Below are 25,419 nucleotides of genomic sequence, written 5' to 3' on the forward strand. Positions count from 1 at the left end.
GCCCCCTCATCAATTTTACATTGACTTATTTTAAAGGTTTACTTATCCTTTAAAAATAATCAGTATAAGAGAGAGAATGAGAAGATATGGCTGTCTGTAAGGTTTGCACTTGCTTGATATTTACATATATTTGTTCTCATGTCTTCTCACCACCAATGTGGGAGTTCAAACCAGGTAGTTCAACTATGCTTGAGAATGGGGCGTGACCCCGAAACGTTGCACTTCGCAATAAACACGCAAGGCAGCTTGCTTGCAATTATCATGTGTGCCTTGGCATTCTTTCTGCTAGGAGTTCAAACCAGGGCCAGACGTAGGGGTGGGAAGGCAAGTGCCTTGGGCACATTTGGGGAGCACAGAGATATTAGGGGCCCATGTGAACCAGGGCAATGAGAGCCGGGTGGGAGAAAGTGGTAGGGAACCAGGCCAAGTAATTTAGACTTGGGTGCCCATTGGTTTGACTGATTAAAACAAAAGGGAACATCAGCATTCAGCATGAAGATTTTTCTGTCACTTCACTCTCAAGTTTATTTATCTGTAAAAGATCAGCCTGAAATTCAGGTGAGACTTACAGTAGGTAGGAGCAGCAGACCACCATACCACCCCTCACCCTCCTGTACTATGGCATATTTAAAGGGCTCCATTGCGCCCAAGGGCTGATGCTGTGTAACTGAGAATTGCAACTGTTATTTGGCACCCCTTAGTTCTCTATCATTTGCATCAGGGGCCTTGTATCAAGTCAAATCCTGAAGTTCACCATCTACTAATAGATACTGTATGTGCAAGCTGCATTCTGTAGGCCACACAAAAGAAACAAACACAGAAGACCTGCTATTCAATCCATAGTGGAAGCTCTATTGTACAGTGTGTAATACATTTGCTCCCTGGTGATAAGTTACAGATAAGTAACACCACTGCAAGTGGCAGTCTGAGGTGGCAGCAGTGGATGTTAATCTTGGGCAGCCGTCTGTAAGGTAAGGGGCTCGTCGGGTTCATCCTCAGCTTCTGCAGTTGTGTCTTGTGTTCCTTCTGGACATTTTTGTGGCATCTCCTCCTGCCATTGCATCTCCTCCTGCATCCGTTCCTTGTAACTTTTAAAGAAGCCAACCTGGTGGGTACAACAGGCAGACAAGTCATTGCAGAGTGCAGGGCGTATAGGAGTCTGTCTCTTAATATTCTCCTTTGCTCACATCATTCACTCACTACGGTCGCTTCTCAAGACCTACTCACATAGTTCAGTGATGCAACAGACATCATGACGTTTGGCTTTCCAATGCCATGTCACCAACGAAGCGCTTTGTCTATTTATTAGGGATGCACTGAATCCAGGATTCTGCCTTTTTCAGCAGGATTCGGCCGAATCCTTCTGCCCAGCCAGACCGAATCCACATTTGCATATGCAAATTAGGGGCGGGGAGAGAAATTGCGTGACTAGGAAGTAAAAAATGTTTTCCCCTTCCCACCCCTAATTTGCATATGTAAATGAGGATTCGGTGGTTCGGCTGAATCCAAAATAGTGGATTTGGTGCATCCTTACTATTTATATATATAAATTCACCTTCCACCCTTATTCTCCCACCCCTTAACTCTATCCATACACTCATATCTGTAGATACTATATCCTTATACCATCTTTACCCTCTCCAGCCTCCCCCTTTCAGATAATTCTTTCCCCATTCTCATTCAAACCATCCAATATTATTATTACTCCCTCCTTAACGTCTCCCTCATTAAACTATGACTGCCTGGCATGGCATTTCTCAACCAGTTCCATATTCAAGTGTTACCCCGGGCAAACGCCCCTAACTTTTTACTTACCCCTCGGTGCAGATTCAGGCATCGGAGTTCACGGGCGCCATCTTCAGCCGCGTCGGAAATCTTCGTAATGAGACCCACGTGGTGGCGCATGCGCAGTTGGAGCAATTTTCTGTATTGCGACAACTGTGCATGCACCGAAACTAACGGAAATTGATGAAGTGCTGGTCTCATTCTGAAGATTTCCGAAGCGGCTGAAGATGGCTCCCGTGAACTCCGATGCCTGAATCTGCACCGAGGGGTAAGTAAAACGTTAGGGGCACTTGCGCTGGGGGGAGGAGGGAGGGGGATCTATGTAGGGTAGGGGGGAGGGGTTTTTAACTTTAGGGTTGAATTCTCCTTTAAGTAAGAAGCCAAAAGTTTATTGATGCAGTGACTCCTGGGGGAAGATCTTGTGATCGTTCCGATCCTTTGAAATGTATCTTGAGTATATTGATTTGTTTCTAGTAATAATGTATTACACCTCAAGGTTTCTGAGTCATACCATGTTGTGCTTTGAAAAGTGTGGGTAGTTAAGTATCTAAGTGTTTGCGGGAGACTATTGATGTTTGTAGTCCAGATAGAGACATTTTTTTGAACTTGCTGCTCCTTTTTTTTTGTTATGGCTTCCAGCCCACACATATGGAAGATATGGAGTCATTTCAGTTTAATAAGTGTGATTGAGGGGGTTCTGTTGAGAGCCACTGATGAAGTATTGTCTTACGAGACAGCTGCCAAATGTTTTTGCCCTTTGTCTAGATTTGGGTAAGCTGTAATACTAAATAATGGCCAATCAATAGTTGGCTCAGTTTATTTACTATCTGCATCCAATAAGAGGCTACTTCTAGCCAAAAGGTCGGCACCACCAGAGCATGTTTAGGAGGTCTGCCTTGGGGCCGAGCATGGAATACATCTGTCTGAGGGGAGATTTCCCATTTTTAAAACTGTTTTCAGGTCTAAAGGTAAAGATAAAAGCTGCCAACAGACAAAATCAGCAGCTTATTGGTCCGTGTGTGGGGCCATCTGATGGGCTTCTCCAATCGATATCTGGCCAAAAGTCAGTCCTTGATCGGGCAGGTTGAAAAATCCTGTTGGATCGCGGCCGCATCTATGCGGTCCTGCGATCCGACCGCCCATATCGGATCCATCCCGATATATCGCCCACTTCAATGTGGGCATATCGGGAAGAGATCTGCTCGTTTGGCGACATCGCCAAAACGAGAGGGTCTCTACGTCTATGGCCACCTTAAGAGTTATGAAGGAGCTGTAGGGCCATTTCTTAGAACCTGCTGGTTGGCAATAGTCTTGTAATACGTATGTGAGTTTTTAAATTATCTATGATGGGTATTTGTGGCGTAGACTCTGACATCCCTTTTATGTTTAATTTCTCTATGTTTTGATGCCTCAGAACTCTCACTTACACCTCTTGTTCTTCTTATGAATCTTCTAAACACCTTCCCAAATAAACCAGATCAAACCTGCATTTACTGCGTATCTGAGGATTCTTTCCATACACAGTGTAATAATACAACACACACTTCCCCAGTCCCACCTTACCTTGTACAGAATGACACAAATGACAAGGAGCAGGACTACTCCCCCCACACTGCTTCCAATGATATATGGAAGGTTATTAGGCAGCACCACCAGTTCCACCAGGGTGATTATCTAGGAAAAGGACATCAGAAAGAGTATGAGAACCAATATCCCACTATTATCAGCATTAAAACAAAAACTGTATAAATAATTCTGATATTTACCCCCTCCACACACTTTTCTGCACAGAACATTCCTTCTCTGCAAACCTGCATTTATATACGTTTGTATATATTTTTTTTTTTTTACTTACTTCATTTGAACTCAGCTCTGTACCACAAACTGTGGGGCTGGTCATTGAGTGCCGAATGAAGTAAATAGGAGGGGGAGGGCAGCCTGAAGGCCAGTTAGGGTGAGATTTGGGGTGAGTGCTTATTTGTACCCTGGATACCCCTGGAACTATAACAGGGTGACTGTTACCCCAATGTTTCTATATATCTGTAACCTTGTTATGAGCTAAGGGGGCCCAGTCTGAAGGCCAGTTAGGGGGAGATTTGGGGTGAGTGCTTATTTGTACCCTGGGTACCCCTGGAACTATAGCAGGGTGACTGTTACCCCAATGTTTCTATATATCTGTAACCTTGTTATGAGCTAAGGGAGCCCAGTCTGAAGGTCAGTTAGGGGGAGATTTGGGGTGAGTGCTTATTTGTGTCCTGGGTACCCCTGGAACTATAGCAGGGTGACTGTTACCCCAATGTTTCTATATATCTGTAACCTTGTTATGAGCTAAGGGAGCCCAGTCTGAAGGTCAGTTAGGGGGAGATTTGGGGTGAGTGCTTATTTGTACCCTGGGTACCCCTGGAACTATAGCAGGGTGACTTTTACCCCAATGTTTCTATATATCTGTAACCTTGTTATGAGCTAAGGGGCCCAGCCTGAAGGGCAGTTAGGGTGAGATTTGGGGTGAGTGCTTATTTGTACCCTGGGTACCCCTGGAACTATAGCAGGGTGACTGTTACCCCAATGTTTCTTTATATATATATGTAACCTTGTTATGAGCTAAGGGGCCCAGCCTGAAGGGCAGTTAAGGGGAGATTTGGGGTGAGTGCTTATTTGTACCCTGGGTACCCCTGGAACTATAGCAGGGTGACTGTTACCCCAATGTTTCTATATATATCTGTAACCTTGTTATGAGCTAAGGGGGCCCAGCCTGAAGGCCAGTTAGGGGAAGATTTGGGGTGAGTGCTTATTTGTGTCCTGGGTATCCCTGGAACTAGTACTAACCTTGTTGTGAGCAACAGGTCCAAACAAATGTTGGACCACAAATGGAGTATGGAGTATGGTGGAACATATATTACACAGAGGCCCAATCAGCGCCCACCAGCCCACTCCACAGTGACTGTCAACGGAATATTACAGCAGCCCCTCAAACTCACTGATTGCCTGTGTTGTGTACCGATGTCCAACCACAGACCCTACTCCTACTGCTTTCCCAAGGCACACAAACTAGAGCAGAGGTCCCCAACCTTTTTTTACCCGTGAGCCACATTCAAATGTAAAAAGAGTTGTAGAGCAACACAAGCATAAAATTGTCCCTTGGGGTGACAAATAAGGGCTGCGATGGCTATTTGGTTGCCCCTATGTGGACTAGCAGCCTACAAGAGGCTCTACTTGGTACTATACTTAGTTTTTATGCAATTAAAACTTGCTTCCAAGCTTGGAATTCAAAAATAAGCATCTGCTTTGAGGACACAGAGAGCACCATCCAAGGGGTTGGAGAGCAACATGTTGCTCGCGAGCTACTGGTTGGGGATCACTGAACTAGAGAGACCCCATCCCTTTTGTTTGCCCCTGTGCCTTTCTCCTGAAAGCCGATTTCCCATATACCTGTGATTTGTGGAAGGTCTCTCCTGTTTCACTGTGAAACAAATTCATATTGTACTGGACAACCAAGGAACTGTTCATACTGACTGTAGTGGGTACCTAAAGTTAACAAAGAGATTTAATGTTGTTAAAATGTTACTGTATTATTTTGCATTCCCCTTTATTTCTCCTGCTCTATTCCAATTATGGAGGACAATATTTATGTTGACTGCAAAGGCATGAGCTGGCTTTGCACCCCTGTGGACTGGCCCCTGTGGACGGACAGTCTACAAAAGGCAGGACACCTGTGTTTTATACAACCAAACTTGTCTCCAAGCCAGGAATTCAAAAAGAAGCACCTGATTTGAGGCCATTTAGAGCAACATTAAAGGGGCTGGTGAACAACATGTTGCTCACAAGCCACTGGTTGGAGATCACTGATCTATATCAGACCCTGCCAAGCCTTCCCCATCATTCACCATACGAGGTCCCAACATGTTTGGAACATGACCCTGCTCTACTTAACTCTAAGTAAGATTTCATTAATTTAAGGGCATTGGAAGCATCTGCTGTTGTGTTTTCCAGCTAATTTGTTATCTACCTGTTATTATAATATGTAGTTTGGGATCGGCTTTAGACTGCTACTAACATAGCACAGTTGTTACATTACCTTCCATGATTCTGCAACAAATAGCTTTCCAATGATGCTTATGCTGATAGAGGTCAGATTTTCCACCTCACACACAAATATCTGTGGATGATATTAGTATGAGACGTTAATGTGAGGCATTAAGGCCTTTGCTAATCACTGGAGAATAATATGATATTACCATATCTGAGGAAGAGTGTGGAACCTCTGAAGTCATCCAGTTTGGAGTCTTTGGACCACAAAAAACATCTTGGCCCTGAAGAAGAAGATTACAGAATTCTAGAACTGATTACGGTGATGTTAACATTAAAGCGAAACACAGTTCAATGACTTTGGCCCACCATAGAGACGCTCTTTGAGTCCCACTTTAGGCCGTTGGGCAGCTGTTCTGGCGTCATCACAACAATGGTCACCTGGGTTGGGACATTACCGAGCTGCAAGTTCTGGATCTGGGCAAATGAGAACACAAACAAAACAATGTCAATTCTAGAAGGCTATAAGGACCTCGTATAGCGTTATATGGTAGGTATATCTTGGAATGTTTCTATGAACCAATGATATGGGCTCAAAATGACGTAATGCATATATTTAACCTGCACTTCTTTGAAAGTTGTTCTTTATTATTTGAGAGACAATAGGAAAATTGTCCTAAATCTGCCTTGGCTTTAAAGGGATACTGTCATGGGAAAAAAAAAAATTCCAAAATGAATCAGTTAATAGTGCTGCTCCAGCAGAATTCTGCACTGAAATCCATTTCTCAAAAGAGCAAACAGATTTTTTTATATTCAATTTTGAAATCTGACATGGGGCTAGACATACAGTATTGTCAATTTCCCAGCTGCCCCAAGTCATGTGACTTGTGCTCTGATAAACTTCAGTCACTCTTTACTGCTGTACTGCAAGTCGGAGTGATATCACCCCCTCCCTTTTCCCCTCAGCAGCCAAACAAAAGAACAATGGGAAGGTAACCAGATAACAGCTCCCTAACACAAGATAACAGCTGCCTGGTAGATCTAAGAACAACACTCAATAGTAAAAACCCATGTCCCACGGAGACTCCTTCAGTTACATTGAGAAGGAAAAACAGCAGCCTGCCAGAAAGCATTTCTCTCCTAAAGTGCAGGCACAAGTCACATGACCAGGGGCAGCTGGAAAATTGACAAAATGTCTAGCCCCATGTCAGATTTCAAAATTGAATATAAAAAATTCTGTTTTTTTCCCATGACAGTATCCCTTTAACTAAGTTCCTGGGTGATCAAAAGCAGAGTGGTTGAGAAGGTAGCGTAATGGGACATTGTTGTGAGCAAGAAGGTGGAAGACGGTGCTGTTCAAAAGGGGCAGATAGGCAAGTGAGGGGAGGTTGGTGAGCAAGTGACTTGTATGGCAGTACCTCTTGGTCAGGCTCTGTATAAGGTGCAGCTCTCCATCTACAATTAAAAGTGGTTCATGGGTCTAAATAGTAGTATCCAGAGCAATGTCCTGTTTTAGCTACCCTTTGATGGGTCTATTTAGATTAGATCCATTTAGATTGCCTGAAACTTTTCATGTGTAGCCCTTTATTTCCCAATAATTAATTCTAGTACAAATGTCATTATTCTATGTCCCATTATTCTTGCATCATTATCTATCTGTAAGGAAATTAAATGTAACTAGATTTTGCTGTGATGGTGGCATCAACCCTTAACTGTTGGTCTTTCCCCAGAGGAGGAAGTGCAGGAGCCAGGAACGTCCATTTTGGCCTAACAGCATCTACAGGCAGGACAGATGTCAGAGCCAGTACAGGTGGGAGGCTGTACCTGGTAAGGACTAGCTAGAATATAGGAGGCCTGGGTTCTAGCTCACCTCAGAGGTGAGAGGTAGCTAGGGTAGTAAACAAGGACAGCCTGTGACCTCCAACAAGGAGGTAGTTATTGTGGATGGGGAGACCCTGGTAATTGTGGGCTAGTTAGAGACAAAAGCATGGAGGAAGGCAGTGTGAGACATTTGTGCACTGTTGATGTATACACGACAGAGAAATAGGGGGAATGTTCAGTGTCTGGGTGGTCCTCTCAACTGCTTACAGCTGTCTACTAGTGTATTCACGCAAGACTGTTACCTGGTAGTGGTGGGTCACATTGATACTTTGGTCATGTGCGCTGAAGTTTACATATTTTGTGGAATAGTCCAAACTGCAATAAAAAATATACACCAATAAATTCCAGAATCCTTCATTGAGAATATTTGCTCCCTGGCTCCCTGTTATCTTTTTCTCTTTCACTATATCCACCCTTCTGATTACAGGGCAGTATTGGGCAAAATCTGATCAGATATCTCCCTGTTAAATTCTAGGCTCATATTGTGCCTAAATTATGCCCAGGCTAAAAAAGGAAGAGGGGCTGGGTTCTGTATGTGGTACTTTGCTGGTCTCCCTGCACATTCTCTCTTTGGGAGTCCTCGTTTGTTTGTCAATTGAATAAACAATCCACACAAAGACGACATTTCTCAGCACTGACCTAGAATTCTTTGGGATTATAACTATGCCACATGCAGAAAGTGTGCCATGCTTTAATTAGGGTATTAGGATGAGGACAACATGAGCTGTAGTAATGGAGTTCTAGAGGGAGAATTTGTACATTGAAAGCTATGGCATATGCAATGCTTTGATCTCCCCCAAAATGTACCTGAGCCAAAAGACATACAAGTATTTTTCTGCCCAGGGAGCATCCAGGGGCTCTCAAATGTGTGGGTGCATTACACTAATGGACGGACCCCCAGGTTGTACATACCTTTTAGTGATGATATTAATTGGATACAGGACTTGAACGGTTGTGTTGCTGATCATAGTCTTATTTTCCTGGTTATCACTGGGGAACAGAAGTTATACAAGGAATAAAATGAGAACCCTTCTCAGAATAGAGACTTTGGTTATAAAATGTGCCCCCCTTGGAAGAGAAAGGTTTTGATGTGTGGGGTGATCAACTCTATCCATATGGCTTTTTTTTCTAAGCAGGGCATTTCATTGAGGCCAATGAGAACTGAAATGTTTTAGTCTTTTGATAGGAATCTGCACCCTATTTCAGTTGGCCTCTCTTGGACTCTCAGACCTCCACTCTTCTACAAATCATATATATGAGGAGGATGTAGTAAACAGACACTCAGGGGTTCAGCTGTTTGGAAGTGTAGAGAGATCAAGACTCTGTGGTTTAACAACTATTAACAACTATTGAAGACGTTGCCAGGGCAATTTTTAAGGGACCCAGCCTGAAGACCACTTAGGGAGAGATTTAGTCTAAAACTTATTTGCTGTTCTACATATTCCATAGAAGCATGAGTGCATCATAGTTGATATAACACTGTTTTTATATGTGTTCTTAAGTGGCTAAATGACCAGTCACCCTAATGCCCACCTGCCCCCCCCCCATCATTTTCCTCCTATGAATAAATTACTATGGAAAGCAGGCAGTGCTATACTCAAATGAAGGCTCTTTGTATTCCACTCTAGGATCAGAAAGAGCTGCTCCTCGGGCACATTGTAAATGATCCCTTACAGTATATGTGTTGGTTGTAGGGGTGGCAACCATTTTCAGTTGATTAGACTTGTGTAGAAGCCAAAACCATTTGTTGTTTTCTTAATCAGTGTAATTTCCGTTTGTACTGAATAACTGTCTCTCACCTCATTGCTGTTGCTTCGATCTGTATTTGACTTGGCCAGGACATGCTGGCATTAATATCAAGCATAACTTGAATTTTGATCTGGAAAATAAATATTTGGCCATCAGAAAGAATCCCTGTTGTAGAATAAAAACCCCCCTGTTTATTTGGAAAGCCAAGAACGAGACACCTCGGCTACCTCCGACCATTGAAACTCTTCTACCACTCTAGTCCTCATTATCTACTATGAAGTTTGCTTCTTCTAACTGGTGGGATTGATGTTACCATTAACACCTCTTCTAGTCACAGTAAGGTAATTGTTCAGTCCTTTCTTGTGGTTGTTCCTGTAACTGAGTGAGACATAGAACTGTCCAGCTATTACTGCCTACTACCCCGTTGGATTGTTTGTCCAAGCGTCATTTCTCCAGTTTACTTGCCCATCTGCAAACAAAGCAACCACTAACATAACCTTTCCTTGTTAATAAGACCTTTCTGCCCAATGCCAAGATACATTTTAGTACCAAAGGCAAATCCTCATATGATCCTAGAAGAAAACCTGTAATACCAGTGTCAAACTGGGATTCTGAGGTCACACCAGTAAAACCATTGGGTGAATGCAACCCAATGCTATCTCCCAGTCTTTCACACTTTCTTTCTCTCTTGTAGTCTCATCTCTGATTTTCCCTCTTCCTCTCAACATGCACACATGCTAAGATTCCGCGGAAATTAGTATCACAGCAACAAATCTCCTCTTCTTCGGGCGACTAATCTCCCTGAAATGCCTTCCTGCCGCCTATAATGTAAATCGCCGGCGGGATGGCACTCGGATCATTCATTTCCTAAATCGCCCTGAGTTGCCTCGTGAGGAAACTTCTGGCAACTCCGGAAAACAAAGCAATCCGAGTGCCATCCCGCTGGTGATTTACAAGGCATTTCGGGGAGATTAGTTGCCCAAAGAAGATTTGTCGCTGGGCGACATTCCCGGAATCTTAGCGTGTGTCACCACCCTAAATGTTCAACTCTTCCTCTCAGTCTCCCATTGTATCTGTTTTCTGTCCCTCCCTCAAGTCCAATGTTTTCTTTCTCTTTTTGTATCTGCTTCATGTCCTGGTTATGTTCCACCCCTTTCCTCAGCCTTTTCAATTTTCTGTTCTATGCCATTTGCCTATCACCCACACAGCACTTTATCATTGGACAGGAGACTCTTGTCATGCATCATCCATTCTCATTTTTCCTTCAACACCAATGTACTTTCTGTACCCTCCTTACATCCATCTTACCCATTCTTTGTGTCTCACTGAAGATGGGCTAAATTTACAAATTAGATTTCGTGCCTCAGACTCTTTGCAACTCAAAAGGTTTCGTCTTGAAGCCTGGAGAATATAAGTCATGTTAGTTCCATATAACCATAATATAACCAACAGTCCATAATCAGACCCATGCTACCTCTGTGACGTTACTCTTGCGGTAGGACAGTCCAAGTGGATAAGTGATATTGAGGCTGACTCCAAGACCAATTTCGCCCATGTTCTGCAACTCCAGGTGCAATGAATATAAATCAGCATTCCGTACAATCAATGAACTGACACTGTTGCAGAAAGAGTTTAATAGGGAAACGTGTAAGAAACAACGAAACATGTGCAAAAATAGAGGCAGAAATATTTGCAAGAGGCAAAGTATGATGCTTCAGACCACCAATATAGTATATATTTATTTATATTTCTTCTTTGGTACATAACTCACTATTTATTATCTAGTGGCCTCAATCGACTGACTAAAGTACATACCTATGGAAGCGTACAATGAGATTAGGAGTGCAGACATCACTACCACCGCATATCTGAAGGGGAAGCTGAGACAAAGACATTTTGTTATCACCAGAACTTCCTCTAGCTTCTAATGGTCAGGAACTATATCTGGACGAAGCTAGACAAAAAGGCTACAAGACCATAAGGAAAGTAGATGCCAAGTACAAACCATCATGTTATGCCCACACTGTACTCCACATTTGTATCTTGTGGGATTATCAGGTGCAAGTATTTGTGTCTCCTGAATGGAATTGCCCAACAGTGACTTGTCCAGTGAAATTAGTGCCTGTCATTTAAGGGGCGTGCATATGGGCAACCCAACTTGCAAGTCATTCATGATGAAGCAGTGCCTGCAGGTGCAATTTGCACCCAGAGCCCTGTACTTAAAGCCTGCTGAAGAAGACAATCCTTATTTTTTGGCTGCTCTTAAGCTTTGCTGACAACATTTGTTTTGCTTGTCTTTTCTGTCCGTGCACAGCCCTTTCATATTTCTTTTACAGGAAGTCTACTACTCATGATTCCAGTATAGAGAATTCCATACCTATGTATTGTACATATGATCCAATGCTTTGAATGACCACAAGATGATGGGAAGATGAGCACTCCCAAAGAAAGATTATTGGGTGCCATAATGAGTTTAGCCTTACATATTGTCATTTTCTAAATGGTTCAGCCCATGCACACTTAGGAGTCTATTTATGAATCCTTGAATTTTTCTGGTTGAGTTTTGAAAGGGGATAGCTCAATTTTTTAGAAAAAAAAACCCCCCTCTAATTGTTAGAGATTTATTATACCCCAAAGCTGCTAAAAATTGGAATATGTTGAGGTCATGTTGAAGTCAATGGCAGATGTCCCTGAAGATGTTTCTTGACATTGTGATCTGCTCTGGTTTATGTACGATAATCCGATAAATTTGAGTTGTTGCTGCAACAATTCTATACAGTTGCGCTTTCCAGTGTCAATTCGAAAAAATCTCACGATTCAAATTGATGCACAATTTTGTTGCAACATTTTTTCCCACTGCTGTTTTCGAGAAGAGTTATTTGTAAATTAAGGGGATTCGGTTTTGGTTGATTTTTTTTTTATTATAGTGAAAAAAAGTGGAGTTTTAGTAAATACCCCCCATCATTTTCGGTATTCCCCAAATTTTCCGAATGTTCTCTCTGGAGTAGGCACAATAATGTGACAGGGCCACAAGGGAAAAACTACTGGAACAAAGACCACTTACACACCTGGGCAACTGTTTTGAGATTGCTGAATTGTGATACAAGCCACTGAGATCCATCCTCTATCTGAGAGACATTCATAAGCACCTCCACTGGAGAGATATCGTCATGGGAACAGTCCTGTAGAGAGAAATATGAGAAAGATATATGGGAGAGACATCTACTGGCCATGGCTCTGAAGTGGAAGAAACTTACTGTTAGGAGCAGAGTGAAATTCTGGCATTGCCAATCATCCCCTTTGAAATTAAACGTTGTACTGATTTCTCGCTCTCGGCTCTTGAAAGAGACCCGACTGAAGGCACGCCCCAGTTCCAGAGAAAGATTACACTGTAGCGATACTCTCAAGGGTCCTGCATTAGAGACAGTAAAACAATACATTGGGTTGGCTGCCGTTGTCATTTATTATAATGGTACAATTTGCTCCTGTTTTGCAATCAGACAAATACTTCCCCCCCCATTGCTGAACTGTTCTACAATGATCAAAGTAACTGATTGGTTATTATAGATTAGTATCTGCATTGGACCCATTGGCCTTCTGCTTGCTACCCGAATATTCCAGAAATGTTGGTCCAACTTCCAAACTGTATTTAGTTCCTTTAATTGGCCAGTGAATCCAATCATATGCTCAACTAGGCTCATCATTTAATTTACTGTAGAAGTACTAGAAGATACTAATCATAATCCTTCCAATCAATATTCTGGAAAAGTAAGTGTAGGCTTCAGTTATGTTCTCACTTGTATATTGGGGTGTAAGTCTTTTGAGATGTACACAAGCCTTCAGGGTGACTTTGCTTTCACAATTGGTACGTTCCAATTGATAGGTGGGTATTTCTGGAGGGTCAAATGTCATGTTCACCGTTACATTAAAAAGTGGTTTTGACCTAAGTGAAATAATTGAAAAGGGGTTAAGTCTACTTGGTCTTACATGGTTACTTAATACACAGTGTCTGAATCATTCCATCAAATCGCTGCTTCTTCCCTCTTACCTGTGGAGAGTTACATTATCCCACGATCCTATGGCAAGATCTATAAGACCATCATTTGTCATGTCAAGCACACCGTGGATCGACAAACCAAAGCCCATTTTCCCAGGAGGAGCCACCAAGCGCTGAGGAGTAAATTAGACCATGAGTGGTGTTACGAATGGAGGCCAGGCCTTTACAATCAGCTAGACTGTACACTTATGTAAATAATATGTTAATCACTTATAAGTTAAGAATAATTTAGACTAAATCATTTGTTGATCCTTGGACATTTGTACCTGGATGTATGTTTTTTGAACCCCACTGTTCCATCCTTTGAATATATAGACTGCTCCTCTTCCTTCAGTCTCATATGGTGCTCCTACAGCCACTTCACAGAGACCATCTCCATCCAGGTCTCCCATCGCTGACACAGCAGCTCCAAACTGTGCAAAGGGGTGACCAAGATCCCCAACGAGAATACCAGAGCTTTGGAGAGAACCCTAACACAACAAAAGACAGTTAATCAAAGATTTCCTAATACCGTAGATAGAAAAAGCTTCAACTGGGCCTTACTCTTACATTTGTGAAACTATAGACATACACACGCCCTCCTCTTCTCTCCTCCTGATAGTGAGGGGCTGAGATCAACACAAGGTCAGAGTAGCCATCTTGGTTCAGGTCAGAGACAGCTATCTCTGCACCAAAATATGAACCTAACTGGAGAAGAAAAGAAAGAGTTTGTAGGAAGTAGTAAAAATACATATTACAAAAGAGTTAGTGTTAGTGGAGTGTGTTACATCTATACCATCATCATAGAAGGCTCTCACCTGCTTTCCATGCACTCTGTCTATCTCATTCCATCCTGTACCATTTACGTAGTCTTCTAGTAAAATCACCTGCCCATAGTACTGATATCTTGGGGCCCCTGCAATGCAGAATACTCCCTCTGGTGCTTCTAGTAACTTCACAGAGTAACCTGTATTGAGAAAAAAGCAGATCTCTGTCACTGAAATATTTTGCTACTAGGGAGTTGTCGCCAGCATCTTCCTTTCTATGCCACCTACAGCTTGTGGTATATTCAGTTACCAAACTATTATGTTGTCCTTCACTGAAAAAGTCTTAAAGTAGTCTAAATGAAGCCTCTTGTGCCCTAATTTGCCTGTATAGGTGCTTTTGAATGTGGCCTCCTTGATGTTAGGGGTTTGATCATTGCTACTTTCTGCCTGCCTTGACCACTGCCTGACTTTCGCTACTGAACCTCTGCTACCTGCCTTGACCTTAGCTCCAAGTTGACTATGTTTTGCTTTCTTCTATGGTACCCTCGTTTTGGGGTAGCCTCACTTTCTAGTTCACTGCACCTCTTCCTGCCCACAACCTTGGGTGAATTGATCCTCTACAAACATATCACCATTCCTGAGCTATTTGGGAAAGGTCTTACATAGTAGCAGCTATCTGTCATCAGTAATTAGGTGACTCTTGCCAAGGTCATTAACTGCCTATTGATACCATTCATTTAAAATGCTGGTCTTTAAAACTTGGTTGTTCCTTTAAAAACGGGCTCCTTCCTGGTGCAACTTAGTTCCAGCAAGCAAATGTACAGAAAAAGGAAACTTTATATGTTGTAGTGGAATGAAGGCAAATGAGAGATGCACTCCTCAATGGAATGTTTGCAGGGACCATTTAGATGCTAGTTTAGGTTAATCTCAATGTATATGCTATGGATTACACAGCAGTCTTTATGGCTCTAGACATATCATTATTATTTAGGAAGGACTATTTCATTGTGTTTGTGGCTGTAATGCATTGGTCTCTGTTACCCAGGTATCCAAAATCTTCTTGGTTGTTGATGAAAGGTTCTTCGACTGAGGGTTCAAGTTTCAATAATCGTCCAGACCACTCATAGCCTCCAGGATCACCCAGCACGACTGTATTCTGCAAGAGATAAAACAATATATAGCACCGCAACTTGTGTGTGATTTACCAGTGCAGAAGCTAATCTATGTTTGCATTGCTGCACCTTGCAAATGTATATGAACCCTATGTTCTCATACTTTACTGTTCGTTTTTGGAGAAATGGCACAATACTGCAGAATGCGGACTCATTGGAATGCAAAATATATTGCTTGTAATCAGCGTATGGTCAGAACACTCCTCTCACCTGTAGCAATGCAGCGCTGAGACCAGCAGATGAAAATTCACGCTTAAATTTCACCCCCTGAGCTGCACCTAAGGGTACAACACATTATAAAAATTGTATTATATAAACATAATCGAGCCCTTTCCCTGAAAACTGAAGTCTCTTAGATGCCATGAAGTCTCTCACCTTCAATAGAAAGAATCTTGCGCTGTAGTTCTTCAAAGAGCGTAGTCAGTTGCTGTGCATCAAATTTGGCAAGGGTTCTTACATACTCGTTTGTAGGGTGGGAAACAAATGCTTTCAGGTCTTCGATTTTAAAATTCTGCCCTAACTGTAAGTCGATCCAAAAGACAAGACACATAAACCAGGGAGTCAAAGAGAAAAAAAGAGAGAGGAATAAGTCATAAATAGATCTGTGAGGTACATGGGGATCAGGGAGACAGACAGAGATAGACTCATAACACACATCAAATTGGGCTCAGTAAGTCAACCATTGATGGAGCTGTAAAACTCATGTAAAGCATATGCCCAGGATAAGCTCAAGCAGTATGAGCTGAGAGGGAGGCTAGGGGGGTCTTCTTTCCTGTATAAGTATAAGTGAGATGGGTGGTTCTCTTATAGATCTAGATCTAGCTAGCGTTCTTCTACTGGTATCAGTGGACCCAGGACAATCATTTTTATGGGCTGCACCTCACAACCCTAAACTTCTGGCTGTATTACCCTCAAGTAGGTAAACCTAAATATAATAATGTAATGTATATGAAGAAATGGTCTATGGTTAATGAAGTACACATGTGGTCCAAGTGCATCATCTTGAATCAGCTGCTACGGGTGTGGAAAAACTTTATAACAAAATGGGTACGCCTCAAGAAAAAAATGTCTCCACTAAATATACCAGCTTTGTATTAGAAAGATCAATTGGAAACATAGTTCTGAAAGATAAAGCAGACGTTTCAGTCAAAAAGTTGCCTTTCAAGTAAAAGGTTTAATGGTGGGTGTTGGGGAAATGCCCCCGTAGTCCGTTTATTAAAATGGTCCTGTTGAAGATAAAAGGTTGGAAAGGTTGGAGTTATGTGAAAGCTCAAAAATATTGAGTTTCTGCATAGAAGTCTCTTTGAAGTTCTGGCTTCAGGCACAGGGAAGGCAACACAATATCTTGATCTAAGTGGCATTCAGAAACCACTTATACAGAGGAACCCTGTTTTATATGAATACCCACACTATCTTCTTTTTTTCATCCCTTGAGCAGCAGGTAGGAATAATTGACCATTGGTACTACTGGATGGAACTCCCAATATCATAAATCTGGTGGGAGGAGGTTGCGGAATAGTAATTTTTGCAGAGAAGACATCTTTCCACCGTCTCATGGAATTGTAAAGTGGCAACAGCCTCAAGGTTCTTGCTTTTTGTCTGAGGAAGTTTTGGAGGAGTGTCTCTGAAGGTTCCAGGAAGTCTTGTAGGGGCCCTGGAATCTTTTCGACAATGAAGGTGTTGAAGGTCTGGAGGTATGTGGATGAAGAATGAAATGAAAGATCAGTTGGATTGTAAATTGCTTTGTGTACTTGTGGAAAAATGCATCTTCCCTCTGTGATCTTAGAGACGATGGAATTCATTTCACAATTAAAGTTGCCTGTAACATGAAGGGCTACCAGATACCAGGATAATTGGTCTACATTTTTAGCATTTTGTTAGAACGCTTCTTTTGCAGCAATGGCTACTGCAGAGGATTTGGCTAGTGGCTTGAGAACATTCAAGGTGGTATCATATATGGAGTGGCTGGATGGCTGAATACACATGCTGCAGTGATAACTGGTTTAAATGATGTAGTAGAAGAAGTAAAGGTGTCCTTGGAGTGATTCTCCATTTTGCAGTCCATGGAGTGTCGTCTTCCAGTGAAACAATTGTGCATTTGACAAACCTGGCCATTGGGTGCATTTGGTATTATCTGTCCTTATGAAGTTGATCAAAAGGCTATATAGTGGGTCTAATACATTATCCCTTGAAATCTTCTTGAATGGGGTTTTCTGTAAGACTGGAAAGTAAGACTGGTTTTATTTGTGGTCATGAGGAGGTGCAATAGAGAAAAGATGTATAAAATATCTTCCTCAGTAGGAAACATAAGGAAGCAGCAATGCTGCTCATATGCAATGCCTGCCTTTCTAGGAAATGGGAGAGAAACAATGTCAGGATGTTAAATGGAGTTACCTTATGCCAAGGGAAGGCACAGAGGGCCAAAGGGAGTTGGCCAACTGGGAAAGAGGAGAACACCTGTAAAACTAGGTGCAGGGAGAAAGCACCATGGGATGAAGTCACCAAAGACATTCGCTGCCGATGGCAGAATATAGCATGTGTGGAGTCTGCCCCAAAAAGTAAGTTAAGTCTGGCTGGGCCAGAGGAAGGAACATGAGACGTTACAAACATCGATGTTGGGAGGTTGCCCTTTTATATGGCAATATGCAACTCTTTAATGTAGCATATCTGAGAGTGGGTACTGTGCTGCCTCACAGGCATGATCAGAAAATATCTACCAATGGATCACAGTTTAGCTTTAACCTCAGAAAGCTAAAGGCAATGAGTCTTTATATTTGTCCCAGTTTGGTTTTGTATAGCAGGATGGAAAGGGATGGAACAAATACTAATAAAGGAAAAGAGATGGGAGAAAAAGAATGAAGCAAGTAGTAACCAAGTAGTAACAAATCAAGTAACCTGTTGTTGGTTATGACTCAACCTCCTCTCAATATTTCTTTTTGATATGTCACTTATATTATTTTAATTAGTAGCCTGTTTAATGTCCTTGGGCGTATTTTGGCCATAGCATATAAACCTTTGTGATTGATTTGTTTGACCAGTGTACAGACATGACATAATAACACAGTGATACAGTACAACCAATGAGTTTATACGTTTCAGAGGATTCAAGGAGAAGACAAAGACTAGTAGAAGAGTGAAATGTTAAAAAGACACACAGTGAGACTCACATATTAGTGGGGTGATATAATAAATCGTGCAACATTTTCCCAGATTTGGTTACCCTTAACATGTACCATTTACTGATGTCTAAAAGCAAAAATCTTACTGGTTGCTCTAGGTTACTAGACCCGGGCAAAGTTTGCACCTTTTATTATAGTATCCCATAAGAGAGACATAAATTGATATAGATAAAGAAAGTTATCCAATAGGCTTTGTCACCCCAATGATGTAGCGTGACAATTTATTCGTATTGGCCGTCTGTATTGTGTTGTTAGTGTCTGAGTCTGTGGTTTCACCATCTGTGAGCATCACAAGAACCTTCTTAGCGCTGGGCCGGGAGCCACTTCTATTTGTAAATATATGGTCTCTGTAGGAATAGCATGAACAAAGATATATAAGATATAAGATATAGGTGAGCATGGTAGTTAACAGTAGAAAGTCATTTATCCATTAAAATTATTTTTATCCATGGACCAGCTGAAGTATCTGAAGGCTGTACAAAATCTTCCTTCTGTTTGTGCCAATGAAATGCAAATATCCTATGACTGTCTATCAGGGCCTAGACCTTTTTTTCCATGCTTGGTCTTACTCATTAATCAAGAACAGTAGTCCAGACTGTCCCATGAATTTAATAATGCCAGGACCCCCATAATCTTTAAGTAGAAAAGTTGTTAGGAATCACAAGCACTTTCAACAGTAAATTAACCCACAATGTACCCAGTGCAGGAAGCTACACAGTTTTTATTTCATTACCCCTGTATCTACTTACAGTGTAAACTGGATGGCCTTGTAGGTATTTGTGAAGCCCGTTAAAAGCTTATAATTAGCCAGAAGAGTACCAGGATTACGATTTTTTTGGAAATCAGCAAAGCTAAATTCTGTCTTTGGTTTAGTTGAGTACTGGATAGCAGCAAACTGTTCAACATAAAAAAAAAAGAAAGTCAAAAATGATTAGGGTATTTCCTTTGGAGGGCCACATGGGCCACAGGGTAAGGTGTAGCCACAGATGGAGAAATAATGTACAAGGAAACCATTCTAGCATTGGTTATATTGCAGTGGTTCCAGGGCATCCAGGACAGTAAATAAACATTCTCCCAAAACTCATTCTAATGTAAGTCCAGGCGGTGCTTCCAAGTGAATGTGGTATCATAAATACTTTAAATCTCACCCTAACTACTCTTAGGGGCACTTACATGCACATCGGTTTCGTCCTTCAGGCTATTTATAACATTTTTCATGAATTCCTTTACGATATTGACCTCTTTGTCCCCCATGCTGCTGGAACCATCCACCATGAAGCACAGATCCACCTCGGCTTTCTGGCAATCTGCAGTGGGGCAATAAAGAACACTGATTGGGTTATTCACAAATTCTGAGATCCATAGCAATCCATCCATAGTTACATAGTTACATAGTTAAATTGGGTTGAAAAAAGACAAAGTCCATCAAGTTCAATCCCTCCAAATGAAAACCCAGCATCCATACACACACCCCTCCCTACTTTTAATTAAATTCTATATACCCATATACTAACTATAGAGCTTAGTATCACAATAGCCTTTGATATTATGTCTGTCCAAAAAATCATCCAAGTCCCTCTTATAGTCATTAACTGAATCAGCATCACAACATCACCCGGCAGTGCATTCCACAACCTCACTGTCCTGACTGTGAAGAACCCCCTACGTTGCTTCAAATGAAAGTTCTTTTCTTCTAGTCTAAAGGGGAGGCCTCTGGTACGGTGATCCTCTTTATGGGTAAAAAGGTCCCCTGCCATTTGTCTATAATGTCCTCTAATGTACTTGTAAAGTCTAATCATGTCCCCTCACAAGCGCCTTTTTTCCAGAGAAAACAACCCCAACCATCCATAGTGTATGATTGTATATTACACATTAGAATTAGAGCACATGGGTCTTAGAACAACCGCCTGTTCTAGGCAGCGAGTGATTAAACAGTGTGCCTCACTATGGTGAAGGACTCATTTAGGGTTCCCAGAGTCTTGACTGGGAAGATGTAGGGGAAAACGCCTGGATGAGATTCAGTTTGAGATGCAATTCAGTTTAGATAAACTTATATCACTGTTTGTCACAGTGAAAACTCTATGTCTATGGGAAAAACACTAAAACTGAATAAGGAGAAAACATTTTTCTCCTCAAATTGAATCTTGTCCATGAGTTTTCACTTGATAAACCATGAGATAACTTTTTCTCACTGAACTGAATCTGGCCCATAGTATGAAGGCCACTTTGGGTGAAATTTGGGGAAAATTTCCATTTGTCTTGATATTTTTCAGATATTGGGCCCAATTCAGATTCAGTTCAGTGAGAAAATGTTATTTTGTGGTTTGTCATGTGAAAATCAGGGATGAGATTCAATTGAAGGAGGAAAAACTTTTCTCTGTATTCACTTCCAGTTTTTTTTCTCCATAGATTTCAATAGCGTTTTTACATGATAAACCGCAAGATACGTTTTCTGAATTGAATTGCATCTCAAATTGAATCTCGTCCATGAGTTTTCACCTTTTTCTCACTGAATTGGTGGCTGATATCTTTAGGCTGCCTTAAGTAGTTATTGTTTCATAAGCTTTGGTCTGCATAGCTGAAGATAGTTGAATAGTGGTTTATTTGAACTGCATCTGGCAACACCCTCAGTCAGCCACAATCCTACTAAAAGTTTGGCTGAGGTTTGGCCACCCCTAGTTTGGATGTTTGGAAGCCAAAGAGACAGATTTGTAATAGAATCCTAGAAGCAACTATAGATGGGAACCTGTTTCCTACCTTGATGGCCTGGTTTGAGTTCTTCAGATATGGACAGGTTGGAATCAATTGTGTAACACTCCCCATTTGTGTATGGTATATCGCCACAATCTTTAGGTTTGTCAGGACCACATACCTATAGGAAGTAATAACAGGGTTGTATTTACTGGTGGGGGAAGGGGGTGGGGCATTGTAGCATAACAGATTTTGGGGGTCCAATTGTTTATATATGCAATCTAAAGCCCCTCAGCTCTCTTAAGTAAAATTCACAGATGCCTTCTGTACCACCTTGCAGCCAGTCACATAGTTAGGACTTAAAGTGAACCTGTCACCCAAACACAAAAATCTGTATTATAAAAGTCCTTTTCAAATTAAACATTTTTTATTAAAGCATTCATAGCTGTTGTAAGCTCATTTAAAAATCTCAGCTGTCAATCAAATATTGCCTGCCCCTCCTCTATGCCTTAGGCAATTACTTTCACTTTCCATTCAGCACTTCCTAGATATCACTGCTCTCCCCACATTCCCCAGTTCTCTTCACCATTTACTTGTGTAGCCAGGACATGGGGATGGACATCAGGTCCCCTATTCTGGTGCACAAACAAGATTCTGAGATGATACAAGGCTTGTCTTAATAACAGTGTCCACAAAATGGCTCCTGCCTGCTTGTTATAATTATGAATTCCCAGACTGAAGGAAACAAGTTACAAATAATTTATATAGTGTAATTAAAGTTCATTTTGCCAGTTGATCCAGAGGAAGGCAAAGTCCTTACATATTGGATATTTGGATTTCTGCATAAAAGATTTTGAATTGAATCCAAAGCCAAATCTGCCTATTTATATTTTTTCCAAAAAATATGTAAAATTGCATCATCTAGGAACATTGCCTGACTGTCCTCAACATGTCCTACAATCTCCATGTTGACCTAGTGACACAGTTCTACTGCTATCACCTTCTATCAGAAACTTTCCTTATTGTCATCTGCTTGCCAATTTCCTACTGTGATCTTAATATGCTATATTTATTGTTCTCTTTCCACCAATAACTCTTTCCATGATGGGCCTCATTGTTCTCAGAGGCCTAAGGCAGCCTTCCTTCTTTGCACCTTTAAAGAGAACTCTGTATGTGTGTCTGGCAGTTGTAATAATGAGCCACCATTTTGTCTTACTCTTTCACTGTATTGTGTTGTTCCTACCGCTCTCTCGCTGTTTCTCATTGGTGCATTGGTGGTGCTGGTTCTCCGCCGACCCCGGCCAGGTCCCTTAGTAACAACAGTAGATACACGGATCCGCACACACACTATTTTCTGCAGCAGGGGACAGTGCCCCTCTTTTTATTGTTATATCACCAATTGATCAACTTTCGGGGGGTTTAGGGAGGTTAAACCCCCCCGAAACGTTGATCAATTGGTGATATAACAATAAAAAGAGGGGCACTGTCTCCTGCTGCAGAAAATAGTGTGTGTGCGGATCTGTGTATCTACTGTTGTTACTCCTTCACTGCCCACTTGTAAAAATACATTTGCACCCCGATTTACTGATGCTGTTACTTGTAAGTTGTTAAATACAAAAATAACTAGTTTGGGAAGGCTAAAGAGCAATGATTGCCACAGTGTGGAGCTGCCCTTCTAGTGGGTCCTTGAGTAGTGGCTGTGAGGTTCCAGCCTGAAGACCAGTTCGGGTGAGATTTAGGGTGAATATTGTTTTGCTCTCCTAGATACTATACAATACAAGAAGGTTACCTAAGTGGGTATTTTTCACTGAACACTTTGCTGTCCTAGATATTCTTTAATATATTACTAAATTATTTATTTGGTTTTATATATCTGTAACCCTGCTATTGGTTAATTGAACTTCTGGCAATATATTGAACCTCAAAGGGGAACAAAAAAGTCCAAAAATTCCCGCCGCTGGGTTTGTTATTCTTTATCTATTGCCGTATTTCCTTAATTTTACGGAGCAGTTTTTACTGTAATTGATTGAAGAACATTGTGACACAAACATGGGATGCCATGTAGAACCTAAACGGCCTTCCTCCCATTATTTGTTCTAAATCTGGATTTTCATTTTTTGCAGAGTCGTTTTTATGTGAACCGATCCCGGAGCAGGGCCTCTCCCAATTGCATTGTAATGAAAACATTTTTCAGAGTATCACAGTCACTGCTGTGCTCTGGGGTTTGCATGGTTATGGTTACAAAACCTCTCTTTTCCTCTTACGCTTAGAAAAGTAGCGGTGGGAAGTTAAATCTACTGGTTCAGACCACTTTTGAACAGTCAGTTCCGGACACAACCACTCTGTGGCCCCGTGTTGCTGTGTCAGTGTTATGCTTGTCAAATAGTCCTCAGACCATGAGCTTCCAAGGACAAGAAGCAAGTGATCTGAGCAAGGTGCCAGCAACATTTATAACACAGAAGATAGATTATCCACCACATCAAGGCATCAAGAAGTTTAGAGTTTTGTGGTCAATGTTTAAATCCCCCCCCCTTTGTATTTCTATTTCGAACTCAGATATTTTAAAGACCTATATCCTATATGAATGTTGGGTTGTAGTGGATCAAATCCAGAAAGAAGAAATGATGTAAGGTAATTTCTGGGCTGGAGACCCAATGAACAATTTACTTTAAGGTGCACAAAGAACTAAGAACTAACAGTTGATAGTATGTACAATCCTATTATATATCCAAGAGGAGTCTTCTGGCACTGGACCATGTTCTGCTGGAGCATACTATTAGGAGCTCTTGCTGATCAAAAACACGGCATGTAGTTTTGCCTATGCTCTACTTTGCCCAAAGCACTTTCCTTCCCAGAGTATACATTTGTCGCCCCTTGCTTGCCCACATGGGAGTTGCTGGTAAGTCCTGAGTAGCTGAGGACCAGGCCCAAAGCCAAAGGTGGCTGTTAAAGGCAGAAGAGCATGCCTAGACAGGAATCCGGTCACTCCCCTGGGATTTGGGTTTGCCATATGTGATGGTATGAGGGCTACAGCAGTGGATGTTCACCTTGATTTCAGCTTTTAGTTTCATGATTTGATAGTTTAATACAATTTGCGGACTTTCCATGACATCAAATATATGGTTCTTGCTAAAACACAAAGACGTTTCTACCTCATTTTTGTCATCTTTGCAGCATCAATAAGCTGCAACTGTGGTTTTATTTCTGGCAACTGCTAGAAACATGACTCATACAAGTACACGCGTATATATCCGAGATGCTGAGAAGTGAGCAGTTCCTGTCTTAAAAGAAGAACAGAGATTACCAACCTGATGCTTAAAGGGATTCTGTCATGGGAAAAAATGTATTTTGCAAAATGCATCAGTTAATAGTGTTCCTCCAGCAGAATCCTGCATTGAAATGTGTTTTTCAAAAGAGCAAACAGATCTTTTTTAATATTTAATTTGACGCAGGGCTAGGCATGTTCTTAATTTGCCAGGTGCCCTCAGCCATGTGGCTTGTGCTCTGACAGTCTCTCTTTATTACTACACTGCACGTTGGCTTGATATCACCCCTCCCTCCTACCCCCCCCCAGCAGCTGAGCAATGGGCAGGTAACAAGATAACTCCCTGAAACATGCATTGCTAAATATACTCCCATGCCCCACCACTCTGTCATGGAAAAACGTGTTTTTTTACAAAATGCATCAGTTAATAGTGTTCCTCCAGCAGAATCCTGCATTGAAATTTGTTTTTCAAGAGAGCAAATAGATTTTTTTTTTATATTTAATTTTGAAATTTGATGCAGGGCTAGCCATGTTCGTAGTTTCCCAGGTGTCCTCAGCCATGTGACTTGTGCTCTGACAAACCTCATTCTCTCTTTATTGCTACATTGCACGTTGGAGTAGCAGTAGTAAAACACCCAAGTCCAGCCATGGCTCCTCCACTTACACTGAGTAGAAGATAAAAAATAACTTATCTGAAAGCAGTTGCATTGTGAAGTGCTAGCTACTTTTGAAAGCACAGGATCAGACCCACTGACCTGAGAAGGCTGCCTACACACCAATATTACAGCCAAATAAATAATACATTTATTGGTTCATGAATACAATTTTGAATGGTACAATTAATTATTTGCAACACACAGATTAATTT

General features: G+C 41.5%; 1 protein-coding gene across 1 annotated transcript in view; it reads right to left on the reverse strand.

The window, feature by feature from the left end:
• LOC108701717 (integrin alpha-L) overlaps nt 1-25,419 on the reverse strand; it is a 40,303-nt gene continuing 14,884 nt past the window's right edge. Inside the window, exons 5-30 of the mRNA XM_018236714.2 lie at nt 21,353-21,467; nt 19,769-19,902; nt 19,345-19,490; nt 18,795-18,942; nt 15,792-15,936; nt 15,627-15,694; nt 15,286-15,400; nt 14,296-14,444; nt 14,048-14,185; nt 13,765-13,968; nt 13,490-13,611; nt 13,239-13,384; nt 12,699-12,853; nt 12,510-12,623; nt 11,257-11,321; nt 10,916-11,057; nt 10,750-10,842; nt 9,492-9,571; nt 8,605-8,682; nt 7,935-8,007; nt 6,181-6,288; nt 6,021-6,095; nt 5,861-5,941; nt 5,215-5,310; nt 3,349-3,459; nt 1-1,105 (exon numbers count right to left, since the gene is read on the reverse strand). Coding sequence (XP_018092203.1) covers nt 947-1,105; nt 3,349-3,459; nt 5,215-5,310; nt 5,861-5,941; nt 6,021-6,095; nt 6,181-6,288; nt 7,935-8,007; nt 8,605-8,682; nt 9,492-9,571; nt 10,750-10,842; nt 10,916-11,057; nt 11,257-11,321; nt 12,510-12,623; nt 12,699-12,853; nt 13,239-13,384; nt 13,490-13,611; nt 13,765-13,968; nt 14,048-14,185; nt 14,296-14,444; nt 15,286-15,400; nt 15,627-15,694; nt 15,792-15,936; nt 18,795-18,942; nt 19,345-19,490; nt 19,769-19,902; nt 21,353-21,467 — 3,060 coding nt within the window. The 3' untranslated portion in view covers nt 1-946. The remainder of the gene's footprint in view (nt 1,106-3,348; nt 3,460-5,214; nt 5,311-5,860; nt 5,942-6,020; nt 6,096-6,180; nt 6,289-7,934; nt 8,008-8,604; nt 8,683-9,491; nt 9,572-10,749; nt 10,843-10,915; nt 11,058-11,256; nt 11,322-12,509; nt 12,624-12,698; nt 12,854-13,238; nt 13,385-13,489; nt 13,612-13,764; nt 13,969-14,047; nt 14,186-14,295; nt 14,445-15,285; nt 15,401-15,626; nt 15,695-15,791; nt 15,937-18,794; nt 18,943-19,344; nt 19,491-19,768; nt 19,903-21,352; nt 21,468-25,419) is intronic.

Source organism: Xenopus laevis, chromosome 9_10L (assembly GCF_017654675.1).
Source record: "Xenopus laevis strain J_2021 chromosome 9_10L, Xenopus_laevis_v10.1, whole genome shotgun sequence".
In the NCBI taxonomy this organism is placed as follows: domain Eukaryota; kingdom Metazoa; phylum Chordata; class Amphibia; order Anura; family Pipidae; genus Xenopus; species Xenopus laevis.